General features: G+C 41.8%; 1 protein-coding gene across 1 annotated transcript in view; it reads left to right on the top strand.

Moving 5' to 3' along the window:
- The window catches only part of NFKB1 (nuclear factor kappa B subunit 1), a 72,518-nt gene that overhangs the window by 32,816 nt on the left and 23,560 nt on the right, over window positions 1–16,142 (top strand). Inside the window, exons 6-12 of the mRNA XM_081209339.1 lie at window positions 745–893; window positions 2,328–2,491; window positions 4,391–4,549; window positions 5,898–6,002; window positions 9,238–9,329; window positions 9,939–10,077; window positions 15,395–15,532. Coding sequence (XP_081065465.1) covers window positions 745–893; window positions 2,328–2,491; window positions 4,391–4,549; window positions 5,898–6,002; window positions 9,238–9,329; window positions 9,939–10,077; window positions 15,395–15,532 — 946 coding nt within the window. The remainder of the gene's footprint in view (window positions 1–744; window positions 894–2,327; window positions 2,492–4,390; window positions 4,550–5,897; window positions 6,003–9,237; window positions 9,330–9,938; window positions 10,078–15,394; window positions 15,533–16,142) is intronic.

The raw sequence follows: 16,142 nt of genomic DNA, 5'->3' as shown, positions 1-16,142 counted from the left end.
TGAGTGATGAAATTAAAACGCAATTTGTAATGTTTCACTTCACAAACCTGACACCCACCTCTGCTCAAATGTCACATGGGCCCAAAGGGGAATCTTTGCATTAGCAAACAAATCTGAGTAAATCCAGAGAGTTCCTGTCCTTGGCCCCATTGAAGATGTAACTCTTACACAGTAACATCTGGATAGCACCGCATTGGCTACGATGAGGCCGAATCCTTCATGTTTGCTCTTCAAATGTCATTACTTAATCCATGGCCTAGGGTAGGTGGTACCCAAGAGGTGGGGCATTACCAGCTTCCACTATTTTCTGTTCAGGATGGAGAGGAGAAGTTAGCCTGCTATGCCCAGGGGTCTGATACCTGCAGCTGGTTGTCTGGTCTAATGAACAGTTTGTTGACAAGTTAGAAGTTTAGTCACTTACACAGACCAAGGCTTCTTAACCCGCTTTTGTGCTACTTGGGAACAGTTTTCAATTGGATAATCCAAAACCTGCTCTAGGGCTGAGGGGAGCTGAACAAGCTATAGGTTCTTTTTGTGTTTTTAGTGTGATGCCTGCCATAGTTATGCTCTTTCATTATTTTCAAATTTCAAATTAATACTATATCTTATTATGTATTTGCATTTTTGAAGACCTAAAATAGCTCCTACAGCCACACTATGGAATGCATTGCAAACAACCTATATCAGAGTCACAACAAAAGCATCATGGCTCAGTAGTCAGAGTATTTGTTTTGCTTATTACAGATTTGCAATTATGCTGGGCCTGCAAAAGTCATTGTGCAGTTAGTCACAAATGGAAAGCATGCTCACCTGCATGCTCACAGCTTGGTGGGGAAGCACTGTGAAAATGGAGTGTGCACTGTTAACGCAGGACCAAAAGACATGGTTGTAGGGTAAGTGCATCTGTGTATTGTAATTGCAACTGAGATTCCCCCTCTCCTACCTTTGAACACTGACTAGGGACAAACCATCCTGTCCTGGTGTAGTTTCTTGAAATTGAGTATAGTGGCAACCTATGGCTTCTTTCAAGAGTGGAAAATTTAGACCATTTCAGAGGAGTGGGGAGAGTGCAAACAGAGGGCTCATCCACATAGTGTCAAAGCATTCTTGAGTGTTAAGTCTGAACTGGGGATAGGGGAAGAAGTTCGGTTCATGTTTTGGGAATCTGCCCTTCCCAAAACAAGATGCTAAGCGAATTATAGTTCTGTGAGGAGCACCCTCAACCAGCTACTGTCCCCAGGATCCTTTGGGAGAAGCAATGACAATTTAAAGTGGTACAAAAGTGCTTTCAGTGTTTTGATGTGGGTGTGATGTAGCAATGAGAATGCTAAATCCTAGTTAATCTACTTCCTATTTTAAAGAGATTGTTCAGATAAAGTACACATTATATTGTTTGCAGAGTTAGATCCAGTTTCAAAAAACTGCTGGTTTGATGTCTTTAATCTACTTTCTGGAACATATATGCCAGTCTTGAAAGAATTCCAAGACAGGTTGCTTTTAACACTTGAAGGTTTTTGGCTTTTGATGTTGAGACCCAACTTGCCAGCAACTTGAATTCAAAACTTCAGATTTGCTCTGTTGAGATTTTGCTGTGAATCTTGAAAGATTTGTCACGCTACCTGTTATATATATCTTTTTATCCAAATACTGAAACAATACATTTGCCCCAAGGACTCAAAACTTTTATGTAGGCATGGAATGTATATTGCTTGCTTACATTTGTGAGAATGTGGTTTTTTAAAAAAAAAAAAATCTGGAACTTCCCCTTAAATTCAGGGTATATAATTCTCAGCTATTTGTTCAACAATGCATATTGTTTAATGTCCTATTGCTGTTAAAACTAAAACCTTCATAACCTTTCCCATACAGTATTACAAAAAAAGTATTGAGTGAGTTAATCAGAGCTGTGTTTACCATTTATTTGCAGTTAAATTTTCTCCAAAGAGCATAAGACTTGTGGTTATTCCTTATTGCATTTTATTCACACAGTTGCCCATTGACATAGGTTAAGCAAAGAGAGAGAGAGAGTGAGCCCAACGTCACCTTAGATCAGTCATGAGGTGGGCTTCAGGACCAGTTGGGGATTTGAATACAGGTCTCTGTGGTCTTAGACACTCAAACCACTTTAACATGCTGAGTCATGGGTATTCTCAAAAACAAAGAGAGCACAGGCAGTAGAATCATTTTAATTCCATTGCCTAAGCTGCGTTGACTGGGGCCAAGGGACCAGAAAACATCAGTAGCAATGAAAAAATTGTACTGTACTCCCTTTTATGTGAACAAATTCAAAGACCTACTGCAGGTAATTATCTTGTACTTCTGTGTAGATTTCCAAACCTGGGGATACTGCACGTTACAAAGAAGAGAGTCTTAGACACACTGGAAGCACGTATGATTGATTCCTGTAAAAAAGGGTATAACCCAGGACTCCTAGTACATCCTGATCTCAGCTATATACAAGTGGAAGGTGGAGGGGAGAGACAGCTAACAGGTGGGTGATAACTGACTGTGGTTCGGTATCTCTCTTAAGAAAGGAAATGATTTCTTGTTGTGCCTGTCAACTCTTTATTTTCTATTCCTTAAAATAAGTATCCCCCAGGTTAAATATAGTTAGTCCTGCTCACTTGAATTTCTTAAAGGAGAAGAATGATGCCACTTGTGATGTTTTTAGAAGAAATAAAATACAATAGGAAAAGAAAGCAAAAGCTACTTTGTGCTGTGATGTGTGTTAACAAAAACATTTTCAAAGTTCATTTCTGCATTAATAAGTCCCACAGTCTTGAAGGTCATCCATCCATAATTAATTACTAGAAGGTTAACTAATTTTAGCCTAATTTCCATCATCACATGGGGAAACTTAGAGGTAGGGCTTAGCTACTGTATATGTTCCACATAGTCCCATAGTCCTTACCCTGCCTCCCAAAGGGAGCTCTCTCATCAAGTAAAGCAGCTGTGGGTGACTTCAAGTTGAGCAGAAGAGCAGCAGAACTTCCCATATCACTTAAGGAGAAACGCAGTGGGAGGTTTGTGCATGCAGTATTGCACATGCAAAAGGCTTGGCAACCCTTTTTCGCCCCGCCACCAGTCATCTTCTCGCCTTAAAGCCACCTACAGCTAAGGGAACATAGGAAAGTAATGCATCAGTCCATCTAGCTCAGTACTGGTTGCACTAACTAATGGTAGCTCCCCAGAGTTTCAAGCAAAGGTCTCTCCCAGCCCTCTGGAGAAATGCCAGAAATTGAACCTAGGAACTTCTCTGTGCAAAGGAGATGCTTTTGCTGCTGACCTGCAGTGGGGATGGGGTGGTGGGTGAGAGAATTTTGGAAATGAACTTTTAACATAATTCCTTATTTCCTTGATAATACCAGTTGGCCCTTTTCTGTGTTGCAGTCATGTTAAAAAGACCTTGTTCTCAGGCAAGATACATACACAAATAGAAAACAAACCTATAGAAATACATTTCTCAGTAATGTGCCTTCTACATTCATATTTGACTGCATAAAGGAAAAACAGTATCTACAAAGTCCATAAATGTTCATACTCCATGGAAGTTGCTCTTCCTGTGTCTCTTCTACTGGTATAGTCAATAAAGTTTCACTAGGTTCTAATAAAAGTATATGGTTTACCTTGGCCTCTTAATAGTTTCATTTTGCTTTCTTGACCGTTTGATACCAAAATCCCAATGTAGCAGTGCTGAAGTTCTTCTGATGTCTGGCAATAATGTTTGAAGCAAGTCCCCATGTGCTTCCTTAAGCATAGAAATGTATTCCAAGTGCATTCATTGGGGAATGCCCAACATAAATAAAGTTAGTTTTATCTGCAAACATTGCTGGGCTCTGAGTCAACTTTATGTTGAATGCCACCAATCTATCTGCAATGGAAAGTTTCAACTTTTTCCACCAGAGAACATCCTTTTCTTCGGTTTGCCAAAATTTGCCTTGTATGGTTTATTTAAATTTCTAGTTTATTGGAATGTCTAAATAGTGACAGTTATGATAATGTGTAGAAATAAAAATAATACCACATAATGCTGATTGAAGCTTCAGTAGAATGTTAAAATAGGCCTAGATGTAGTGATCACCAGATCGTCTGCATACATCAAGAAAATCGTTTCCCTTAATGGTGATTCCATGAATAGGTTGGCTCCGCTTTAAGCCTTCTTGCTAGTAGTTCTAATGCCAAGATAAGTGCAGTTAAGGAGCACCTTTGATTCACCATTTTTTGCATATGGCAGTTTCATGATTGGGTTGACTATTTGGCGGCATAGGATGAAGCTTTTATTTTGCCTGCTGAATCTTCTCTTCTCCCACCCTCACTGCCATCTTTTGCCGGTACCACCGTTACAGATATAAGGTTACAATAATTCAGTTCCTTTCTTCCTTGATTGCAGAGAGAGAAAGAGAAATCATTCATCAGTCAGCTCTTCAACAGACAAAAGAAATGGACCTCAGCGTAGTACGGCTCATGTTTACAGCATTTCTTCCTGACAGCACTGGCAGCTTTACAAGAAGACTCCAACCTGTCTTGTCCGATCCTATATATGATAGCAGTGAGTGTCTTGCCTATCTTCATTCATTCTACTATGGCCAAATCCCAGTCCAGTGCTTATTTTGATTTATGATTGTTTATTCTTGTAGGGTTAGAGAGGCTGATCCCCATCGCTTTTAACATTCACTGAAAGTTTGAGATCTTTTAAAAAATAGAAAAATACCATGTAATGTCTGAGAAACATAATTCCCTACACACTACGACAGTATACACTGTTCATGCGATGCAAAGGAGAACAAAGACAAAGGAGAACCTAGGACACGTTTGCTTCTGATGCATAACTAGTGTTCCTTTTAGTGTCTCCCTTGATGCACCCAAAGATGTCAGTCAAGTTCAAAGGTCATGACTTATAGATCTACAAATTAATGACATGCTGTCAACTAAACTGCCTGTAAAATGTCTGTCGTTTCGAAGAGCTTTGATATTCGGTGTTTTCTTTGCCACACAGTTAAAATGCTTGAAGAGTAAAGCATACAGGGCATAATCCAAACAACTCCCAAGGGTTTCTGGGTGGCATGTTGCAAAGGCTTGAGAATATGGTTCAGCTAGGACTTGGGTGCTACTTAGCAAACCTTATAGTTGGGTGGTAGATTGGCGGTGGCAAGCAGTGTGGAGCACATCTCAGCTCTGATAGTCCTGAATGCATTGTGGACAAAGCAGGTAATATATTGGAGACTTCGAAGACATCTTGGGTATAAACAGGAAACTAAACTCTCCTCCACCTCCATCCCAGACTTTCCAAACCTGCTATGAGTCACAGTCTAGTGAATCCACTTTGTCCTTGAAACCTTCAGCCCCCACCTCTGACTATAAAATGGCTTATTCCCTGTGGTCTGAGACTGGGGGCCTGGCATCCTTCTGTACATCTGAATTTCCAGTCCTTGTGTGTAAGGAATTGTTCTTATAGCTGTTTAATTATCAAGCAAAAAATAGTTGTTGGCAATACTTTTTGTGGGGGTGGGGAGTAAGGCCTGCTAAAGAAAGCCTTCTATGTGGAACCTGCAGCAACTTTCTCCTTTGGAAATGGTATGAATCACAATAACGATGGTTTCTGTTTCGTGGTTGCGTTTCATCCCCCCCCCCCCATCCTTTCTTCAACTCAGTTCAGTAAACTGTAACCTGCCTTAAGACATCTTGCCAACTCTTCAATGTATTGTAACTCTTACTATGGCCGTATTATAATATTAAAAGATGGATCAGATGTTCCTCCACTTAGTGCCTTTAATGTCAATTCAGTACAGTTATGAATATTGTGTGGATGTATTTCATTTTGACTTTGAAAATAAAACATGGCTAGAGGAGGCTCTTGCAGGAGTAAACTTCACAGACTCCCCGTTTTTACCAAACAGAAGCCCCCAATGCATCTAACTTAAAAATTGTACGAATGGATCGGACAGCAGGCTGTGTGACAGGAGGAGAAGAGATTTACCTTCTTTGTGACAAGGTTCAGAAAGGTGAGAACTCAGGATGCTTTATCATATTTGAGCATGAGTCTATGATAATCACTAGGACTTCATAACAACCACTGTTCTAAGTGTGTCAAACTATGACCATAATCACACTATACATTGTTGTTGTTTTTTAATGTGTTTATGGGAGGGGGGTTATCGGTTTCTTTCTGTTTTATTCTGTATTTTGTGTTGTCATTTCATGTGTGTATGTTGTGAACTGCCCTGTGATCTATATACTGGTATACTGATTAAATAAATTAAATAATAATACATTAAAACACTATAATACCACTTTAAACAGTCACAGCTTCCCCCCAAAATTCTGGGTTTTTGAGAGTTGTTAAGAGGCCCTTATTCCCCTTGCAGAATTACCATTCCCATAATTTTCTGAAAAGAAGGGTTGATTTTTTTTAAGGCATACTTGAAATTCATGGTGTGGATGTGACATGTAACTGTGGAGACTCAGACCTCATTTCAGCCATGAAATTTATTGAGTGCCTCTAGGTCTGTTACTATTTGTCAGCCTGACCTGACTTGGGGGTTTATAATGTGGATAAAATGGGAGTGGAAGGATTATTCCTAGCACCCTGAGCTCCTTGGAGGGTGGGTAGGATAAAAAAGGAATAAATAAGTCAAACAGCCTTTGCCAAGACCATAATGTTTTATTTTGTAAGAAAGTGCCAGGCTGGGTTGGGGATTTTTTCATACTATTAAATTGCAGTAATAAAGCAATGCCCCGTATACTGGGCATATGCAAGTTTGACCCATTGACAATATTTAAACAATCATTGTTTCTGAGATAAAGAAAATGGAAAAAATCCTTAGAGCCCAGTGTTTTATACCATGGTTCTGTGGCACTATTCATAGTCAGAGAAGTAGACTGGTACCTGTTTAACAGAAATGTCAAAACTTCACATGGTTGTTGGGCTTTTACTTGACGTTTCTATATCAGTTTAAAATGGATGCCCTGAAACTGAAATATTTTTAAATTTTGACTGGTGTGCTGGTGTGGGATTTTGTTCAGTTTTTAGAATGTCTTCAGTGTTTTTTATTATTATTACAGAGTTTTATCAAATTGCAATACAGTGGTACCTCGGGTTACATACGCTTCAGGTTACATACGCTTCAGGTTACAGACTCCGCTAACCCAGAAATAGTGGTTCAGGGTAAGAACTTTGCTTCAGGATGAGCAGCGCGGCAGCAGCAGGAGGCCCCATTAGCTAAAGTGGTGCTTCAGGTTAAGAACAGTTTCAGGTTAAGAACGGACCTCCGGAACGAATTAAGTTCTTAACCCAAGGTACCACTGTATGTAATTATGTTATGCTTGTTTTAGACATAATAATAAAGTGTAAATTTGCCTTGAGTGTAATTTGGCAGAAAGATAACCTAAAAATTCCAATTAAAAAAAAAAACATTCAGGCCTATTTCCTGCTATTCCAAATCGCAATAAATGTCCAAAGGAGGGACCGATTACTCCCTTGTTTTGACATTTTATGAGTAACTTTTCTGAAGTCTCAGAAAGTCATTTCTAATCCAAGGAAGGGAAGTGAAAAATGTGTGTGTTAAAAGCTGCTTTTGAAAAAAAAAAGTCTGACTAAATGGAAACCCCAAAATGGGGTTTTCCCTTAACATTAAAATAGTTTTCCCTTATGACATCATTTGTTGAAATCTCTCAGTCCTTGAGAATTGAAATGTATAAAGAGAAAGTTAGTAGGGTTTTTCACAGTAAAGGCTTCCAGATTAAAGAAGGGGAGATAAACACCCATTTACTGCCCCGTTGATTTAGAAAGGAACAAACCTCTTTGGCCAACACCAAAAGATGGAAAATACAGGCTTTTTTGGGTAAAATTGCAGTCTGGAGATGATACCTCCAGTCCTGTAGGGATTCCAGTGTACTCACTGAGCTCCTCCACAAGTCTGTATTCCAGGTCTTGGGAACCTGTGGCTACCTGGTTGTGACTGGATTACAACTCCCACCATCACTGACTATTAGCTGAGGCTGATGGGAGCTGGAGTCCAAACAATATTTGGAGAGCCACGGGTACCAATGACCTGCTGTATTTCTTCTATGATGTGCAGCACCTACAACTTAGAGATAATAGATTCCAAATGTTGGGCATTTGGAGGGTGCTGAAGGCTGTACCTTCAGCAAGTGCTGAATGCTGATGACAGCCAACTTTTCTTCCTATGTCCCATTTCACCCCCTACCCCACCCCAGGTAGAGAGGACAATCCCAATCTGCAGCCTAAGATGAATTGACCTGAAGGGGTTTCATTTTGTCTTGCATGCCACTCTGGTTTAGCCATACTTGGAAGTGAATTTTAATAAAATGGTGTTCCGGTTAATCCAAATGGTCCAGTTTCATAGAGCATAGTAGGAACTATTTTTTTGTTATCTTCAAAGCCCTCCGGAGGAGCAGAGTTTTAACCTGCCACATGAATGCAGGGATCAGGCAAGTTAGTAAAGCACCTCTGCTGAGAAAGTCCTAACCTACCAAATATCAGTCAGCTGGATTTGGGATGGCATTGTAGAGCAAGGCCTCAGGAGATTACCTGAGCCACATAGGCAGGTCTGTATGAGGTGAGGTGATCCTTAAATGGCTCTAGACCATTTTAGGATTTAAAGGTAAAAACCAGCACTTTGAACAGGGTGTAGAAACCAAGAAAGGGCTAGTGAAAGTGTATTAGATTGTAGTACAGTGGTACCTCGGGTTACATACGCTTCAGGTTACAGACTCCGCTAACCCAGAAATATTACCTCAGGTTAAGAACTTTGCTTCAGGATGAGAACAGAATTTGTGCTCCGGTGGCACAGCAGCAGCAGGAGGCCCCATTAGCTAAAGTGGTGCTTCAGGTTAAGTACAGTTTCAGGTTAAGAATGGACCTCCGGAATGAATTAAGTACTTAACCCGAGGTACCGCTGTACACTGTACAGTGGTACCTCAGTTTAAGAACAGCCCTGTTTACGAACTCTGCAAAACCGGAAGTAGTGTCCCGGTTTGCAAACTTTACCTTGGTCTAAGAATGGAAGCCGAACGGTGGAAGGGCACTGGTGGCAGGAGGCCTCATTAGGGAAAGCGCACCTCAGTTTAAGAATGGACTTCTGGAACAGATTAAGTTCGTAAACCGAGGTACCACTGTAATATGTTCCATGAAGCCTGCCTAAGAAAATCCTTACTGTCCCCATTCTTGACCAGTGCTATATCTTGACCAGTTATTAACTTGTGTCTGCAATACAGATGATATTCAGATCCGTTTTTATGAAGAGGATGAAAATGGTGGTGTCTGGGAAGGGTTTGGAGATTTTTCGCCTACTGATGTGCACAGACAGGTATGTCAACATCGTCAAGATGCATTAGTAGTAACTTTTGTGAACCTGTTTTGTGATCAGATATGATCCATTTCACCGCTCTGTTGACTTTAAATGGACTTGGTGAAATGGCTATCCTTAGGCAAGAAGTTTTTTTGGCATCTGCTTTGAGGTTCCTCTCCCTCTCCCTCATGCAGGGGTCAGCAAACCTTTTCAGCAGGGGGCCGGTCCACTATCCCTCAGACCTTGTTGGGGGCCGGACTAGATTTTGAAAAAAAAGTGAAGGAATTCCTATGCCCCACAAATAACCCAGAGATGCATTTTAAATAAAAGGACACATTCTACTCATGTAAAAACACGCTGATTCCTGGACCGTCTGCAAGCCAGATTTAGAAGGTGATTGGGCCAGATCCGGCCCCTGAGCCTTAGTTTGCCTACCCATGCCCAAGTCTGTGAACAATTTGGGAGCTACCAATCAGAGCTATGGCCACAATAGGAGTAAGGAGGAAGCCTCCAATTGCTCCACAGAAATAATAGATGCTGTGTACACAGACGTTGCTCTTGGGGAAAAGGCCAGGATGACAAATTGTGTAAACTGCCCCTGATCACCTATTCAATGTTCACTTACAGTTTGCCATAGTATTCAAAACCCCGAAGTACCGAGATGTCAATATCACGAAACCTGCATCTGTTTTTGTCCAGTTACGGCGAAAATCGGATCTAGAGACGAGTGAACCAAAGCCCTTTTTATACTATCCTGAAATCAAAGGTAAATGATTAAACTTATATGGATTGTTGATGTCGGAAAGCATCCAGCTTCTTAGAAAGCTTGCCGTTATTGAAATTGTTGTATATTTCAAAATTTGGTGTAGTGATCATCCCTGGGTAATTTCCTGTAGTGCTGCGGATTCTAGATAACAATGTTGTTCAGAAATAATGGCTGCATTCGGATAACACTGCACATAATCAATCCAGCCATCAGTTAGTATGGTCTGACATTAATACTCTCAAGCCCAATGCCCCTCTGTAATGAAAGGAATATTCCTGCACTGTGACCAGTGGATTCTGGAAAGCACAATTTTTCTACTGTGTCAGGGGTGGGTTGTGGGCAGCAGTCTGCGGTGAGATGGAACCAGGTGCCAATGGATGAAGCTTAATAGCCAGGGACAAAGTATAATTGACCAAAGACAAACCAGGAAGGGAGGGTCTTGTTAGTCAAAACTTAATTGCAACAGGAAGCTGTCTCATAGTACTTCCTGTCCAAGATGAAACAATGCTTACCCTGGGTAGGCCAGATCAGTCTACAGCAGAAACAGGGAACCATTTTGACCCTTAGGGTTGTATTCCATTCTCTGGCTACCAGACAGTTAACAAGCACCATTCACAATTCAAAGAGCTTGTTATGACCTGTAGAGAGCCCTAAATGCTTAGGATGAGAACATCGGAAGGACCACCTTCTCCCATATGAAGCTGCATGGATCTTCTGATCTGCTGGAGCTGCTCTTCTCATTCCTATGAGCTCTAACACATAGGATGGCTGAAAGGGCCTTTTTAGGGGCTGCAGCCAACCTTTTATGGGCAGCACTCCCCCAAAAGATACATGATGGTCCTTCTACCATAAATTAAAAGGTTTTATTCAGGCTTCATTCATGTATTGCAAAGTTGATGCTTTGCTTCTTTTTGTTTAATTGTTCCAATTGGCCGTGGTGGAAGGTTTCTTTAAAATGTCTAAAAGGAGACTGGTTCTTATTTGCTCCATATAATCTGTTAGATTTTAGTTTATGTAAGTTTTTTTTTAGTGGTTAATATAAGCTACCTCGAGTACTGTGGTAGAACAGCATCTACAAATTGATTAAATACATAGTTTTAAATTATACATTTTAATGTGTTTCTCATGGCATTCTAGTTGAACCTTCAAGTTGTACTTAAGTGCTCCTAGTGCGTAAATGACTATATTTGTCAAATGTACCATTAGATTAGTATTAGAATTGCATTTCCGCCTATATGTGATGCCAAAAGCAGAAAACTTCCATCTGGCTTACTTTTAAATGTGTGAAAGAAAGTAAAAGTATTTCCATGCTTAAAAGTTCAATTAGATCCTCTGCTTTCTAACACTGACATGCCAGGTTGATCTGAGGACAACACCTGTGTTTAAAAATTGTCAAACATGATATAAGCTTTAAAAGCCTTGAAAACTTTGGCACATGAGAAGCATTTGCAAGTAGATGAGGCAGACAGATGAGGGAAGAACAAAGTTCGTAGTTGATGACGTTATCATAACTGGCAGGAAGTGATGTGTTATCAGGTAATTTCCAGGTTTAATTGATGAACTCTGTGCACTTCTTTTTTTGGAGTTTGTGGTGCATGCTTGAACTTTAAAGAAACTTTCAAAAACTCCCTTGACACCTCCAGATCTATCCTGGGACTAGCTGATTATTTTCAGGGGAAATGCCCAGATGATAATGATCTACTCTAAGGCAGGGCATGTCTTGCCTTCATCCCATTATAAATATCCATGCGGTATTCTTTTAATTTAAGTTTCCATACTATGCTAGTTGAATATTGTCCAAGAGCAGAAATATGTATTCATTTTGTGGAAGTCTTGCTTCTTGGTATGTGAATATATACTTCAGTGTTTTGTGTATTTGGAGTATATACAAATACTTTGTGTAAACTCAGTAGTTGTGGTTTTGTGTGCAAGTCACTGAAAATGCATGGAGATTCCTTTAAGGAAGTACCACTTTGAGGAAAAGTTGTTGTTGTTGTTTAGTCGTTTAGTCGTGTCTGACTCTTCGTGACCCCATGGACCAGAGCACTCCAGGCACTCCTGTCTTCCACTGCCTCCCGCAGTTTGGTCAAACTCATGCTGGTAGCTTCGAGAACACTGTCCAACCATCTCGTCCTCTGTCGTCCCCTTCTCCTTGTGCCCTCAGTCTTTCCCAACATCAGGGTCTTTTCCAGGGAGTCTTCTCTTCTCATGAGGTGGCCAAAGTATTGGAGCCTCAGCTTCACGATCTGTCCTTGCAGTGAGCACTCAGGGCTGATTTCCTTCACAATGGAGAGGTTTGATCTTCTTGCAATCCATGGGACTCTCAAGAGTCTCCTCCAGCATTGAGGAAAATTAGCTGCAAGCAAATAGTTATCACTTCTGCTCTCATACTTCTAGTATAGAAGCCTAGGAATTTGCCACATACTGTTTGTGCATCTGGCCCCATACTGTTTGCTCTGACTGGCAGTGACGCTTCAGGAGGTGGTTATTTGCACCCACTGCTACCTGATCCTTGATTAAGAATGCCAGGAATCGGATCTGGGACATTCTGCGGACAAAAACATGTGCTTTCCCATTAACATACTGCCCCTTCCTAAGGGTAGGATAAGAAATAAATAATTGTACATTGCAAAATGAGAGAAATCCCATTGAAATGAGTGAAAGTTTTTCTCTCTTGTGTGTTTTTTGCAACGCAAATTGTAGACATTTGGTGGAGGAGGTAGAGCAGACTGTGTCTGCAATGTGGTTCAAAGAGTGAAAGTGCCTTCCCGTCTTCAGTGGTAGTGTCCTGATCTGGACCCCTCGCTAGCAATTTGTAAGCAGGAAAACTGCACTCCCTGGCAGAACTATGCAATTGAGAACTCATGTAGTTTGGCCCTTAGGTTAAGATTAATGCATGCAACATAATGGTAAGTAGCAGCACCTTGTGCTATGGGGTTTTCCCCCTCCCTTCCCCAAACCTCTGGAGCAGATTTGGGGAGGGGGGAGGGGGAGCAAATTAAAGTAGTTTTGCTCACACATTTATTTACCTGAATACCACCCAGTCATAATTGGTAAAAGCTGCAGGAGAAATGGTACAATAAATTGGATTATATATCATGCTCTGTTTCAGCATTTTACTTGCTTCTAGCTAAAAAAAACCACAGACCTAACGTGGATTACCTAATGCCTTTTAATTAGCAGAGCAACTATATGCATACAGGATTAGCTTTTGGATTTGTCTGAGGTTTGCCTTGGCTGCCAGTGTAGTTCCCTGACTTGATTGCATCCTGGTATGCTCCCAGTTAGGTTAACTGGAGGTTCTGCAAGCAGGTGAAAGGCCTCTTGGGAGGTGGGAACTTCTGCATGCACAGGAGAACGTGGTACCTTCTCATCAGCCCCAGTCAACACGGTCAGTGGTCAGGACAGAGGAGAGCTGCAGTACAACTTGCTGTAAGGTTGTAGGTTCCTCATCCCTGATTCACGGAAGGTTTGCTGTCTCCCAACTAACCAGTACCTCCCAGTGCATTCAGTGTTATCCTTCCGACTATGACCCTGTCAGTATTGCTGTGCAGGTATTTCTTACCTGGCTTTCTTTCCAACCCCGTGTATTGCTGCTGGTCATTGAGCAGGGCAAGGCAGCAGGGAGCATGGCACAGAGGCAAGCAGAGCAGACAATTGACTCCACTGTTGCACCTACATCCTGCTGAGCTCTCCACTGCAATGCCCATATTCCTCTCAGTAACTGGCAATAGGAAGCCAGGGGGAGCAGCGGTGCACAGAAAGCCAGCTGGTACTGGTCCCCTGTGCAGCCTTTATTTTAGAATTAGGTTTTTCACACACTTTCATCTAGCAATTAATCCTCTCTGTTTTTCTTTATGAAATTGAACGTTTTAAACTGTGAGCACTCAATGCCAAATGCAGTAAATGAAAATGAATTTTGTAGATTTCAAGAAAACTTACCTTCACTTGCAAATTACGGGTTCCCTGCCATGGGATCACATTCACCCAGTGCTATACCAGCTGCACTGGCTCCTGGTGGAGTACAGGATCAGGTTTAAGGTGTTGGTTTTAACCTTTAAAGCCCTATACAGCCTACGACCCTCGTACCTATGGTTCCGCCTCTTCTGGTATGCCCCGTGGAGGACCTTACGGTCTGCTTACAACAACACCTTGAAGATCCCGGGCCCCAGGGAAATTTGACTGGCCTCGACTAGAGCCAGGGCCTTTTCAGCCATGGCCCCAACCTGGTGGAACGCTCCCTCACAAGAGACCAGGGACCTGCGGGATTTGATATCTTTCCACAGGGCCTGCAAGACGGAGCTGTTCCGCCAGGCCTTTGGGCAGGATGCAGTTTGACTTATTTTCCTTTGTATAAAACAAGCCCCCAACCCGCTCACAGGTCCTTGTATGATCAGTGGAAATAGTTGGTCCTGGCAAGTATTAACCACTCTCAGTTCCAACCTGATAATTGCCACCTGCCCAGATTTTAACTTGTCTGAATTAATTTTAAGATGTAGTTTAATTAATTTATGTCTGTTTTTATGCATATTTTGTTTTTACGATGTTAGCCGCCCTGAGCCCGGCCTCTGCTGGGGAGGGAGGGATACAAATAAAAAATTAGTATTATTGTTATTATTGTTGTTGTTGTTATTATTATTATTATTATTAATGCATTAGGGTTTCTGGTTTGGGCTGCAGTCATGTCAAAGCTTGTGCGTGCGCATGTGCATGCATGCTTTTTCATGGTAGAGCTTCTCTGCCGTGGTTCTTTCCCCTGACCTAGGCTTTCAATCCTTTATTGGAGGCTGTAAGAAGGTGCCAGTCACAGGCAAAGGAAGAGGTGCCATTTCAAACCAAATGATTTTCCTCAAATGGTTATTGTTCACTTGCTATCAAGCCACTGCTCCATTTGCATTACAGCAAGGAAGAGGAATCTGTGGCCTTCCAGATGATGCTGGACTATAAATCCCATTTTCCCCAACCATTGGCCATACTCATTGGAGCTGATGGGACTTGTAGTCCAACAATATCTGGAAAGCTGTAGGTTCTCCACACCTCTATTACAGGCTGTGTCTAAGTTAGAGATGTAGGAGAACTTGGATTCAGCCTGCATATAAAGATACCCGATTCACACTTTCTGAAACAAGACGCAAACTGAAAGACAACCATCTTTTGAAATTTACACTTCCCCGAATACTGGAACTCCACTCAGTAGTTTGCAGTAGGAGATTTTGTTCCTCATTTGTTAACCTGTTACGAGCCTATTGCCTTGAAAACAAAAGTGGACACACCTTAATTTGTTTGGTTAAATCTCTCTTGCTTTGAAAAAATGCAGATAAAGAAGAAGTCCAAAGAAAACGACAGAAGCTCATGCCTAACTTCTCAGATGGTTACGGCGGAAGTGGTGCAGGTGCAGGAGGTGGTGGAATGTACGGAGGAGGAGGAGGAGGTGTTGGAGGTGGTGGAGGATCAGGTAAAAACAAATGACAACTGAAGTAACCAATGAGATGCACATTATTGAGATGTTCTCCTTGACTAGTGAAATGCCCATCATTATGAGTTGTATAGGGACACCGGTGGTGCTGTGGGTTAAACCACAGAGCCTTGGGCTTGCCAATCGGATGGTCGGTGGTTCAAATCCCCGCAACAGGGTGAGCTCCCGTTGTTCGGTCCCAGCTCCTGCCAACCTAGCAGTTCGAAAGCACGTCAAAGTACAAGTAGATAAATAGGTACCGCTCTGGTGGGAAGGTAAACGGCGTTTCTGTGCGCTGTTCTGGTTTGCCAGAAGCGGCTTAGTCATGCTGGCCACATGACCTGGAAGCTGTACACTGGCTCCCTCAGCCAGTAAAGCGAGATGAGCACCGCAACCCCAGAGTCGTCTGCAACTGGACCTAATAGTCAGGGGTCCCTTTACCTTTACCTTTATGAGTTCTATAAGGCAGGTGACTTTATATGCTGCAAGGATTCTTGGTGGGTACTGTGTATCTCCTGTGTTTCTGCATACAGAAACACATGGTGCTCTCTCCCTGTATGATCCTTTTCTAATCCAGGCCAATATCGGGATTAGGGGAAGAAAAAAAAAG

Source organism: Podarcis bocagei, assembly GCF_964188305.1.
Source record: "Podarcis bocagei genome assembly, chromosome: 9".
Classification (NCBI taxonomy): domain Eukaryota; kingdom Metazoa; phylum Chordata; class Lepidosauria; order Squamata; family Lacertidae; genus Podarcis; species Podarcis bocagei.
This window is presented reverse-complemented; position numbering and strand designations above follow the sequence as displayed.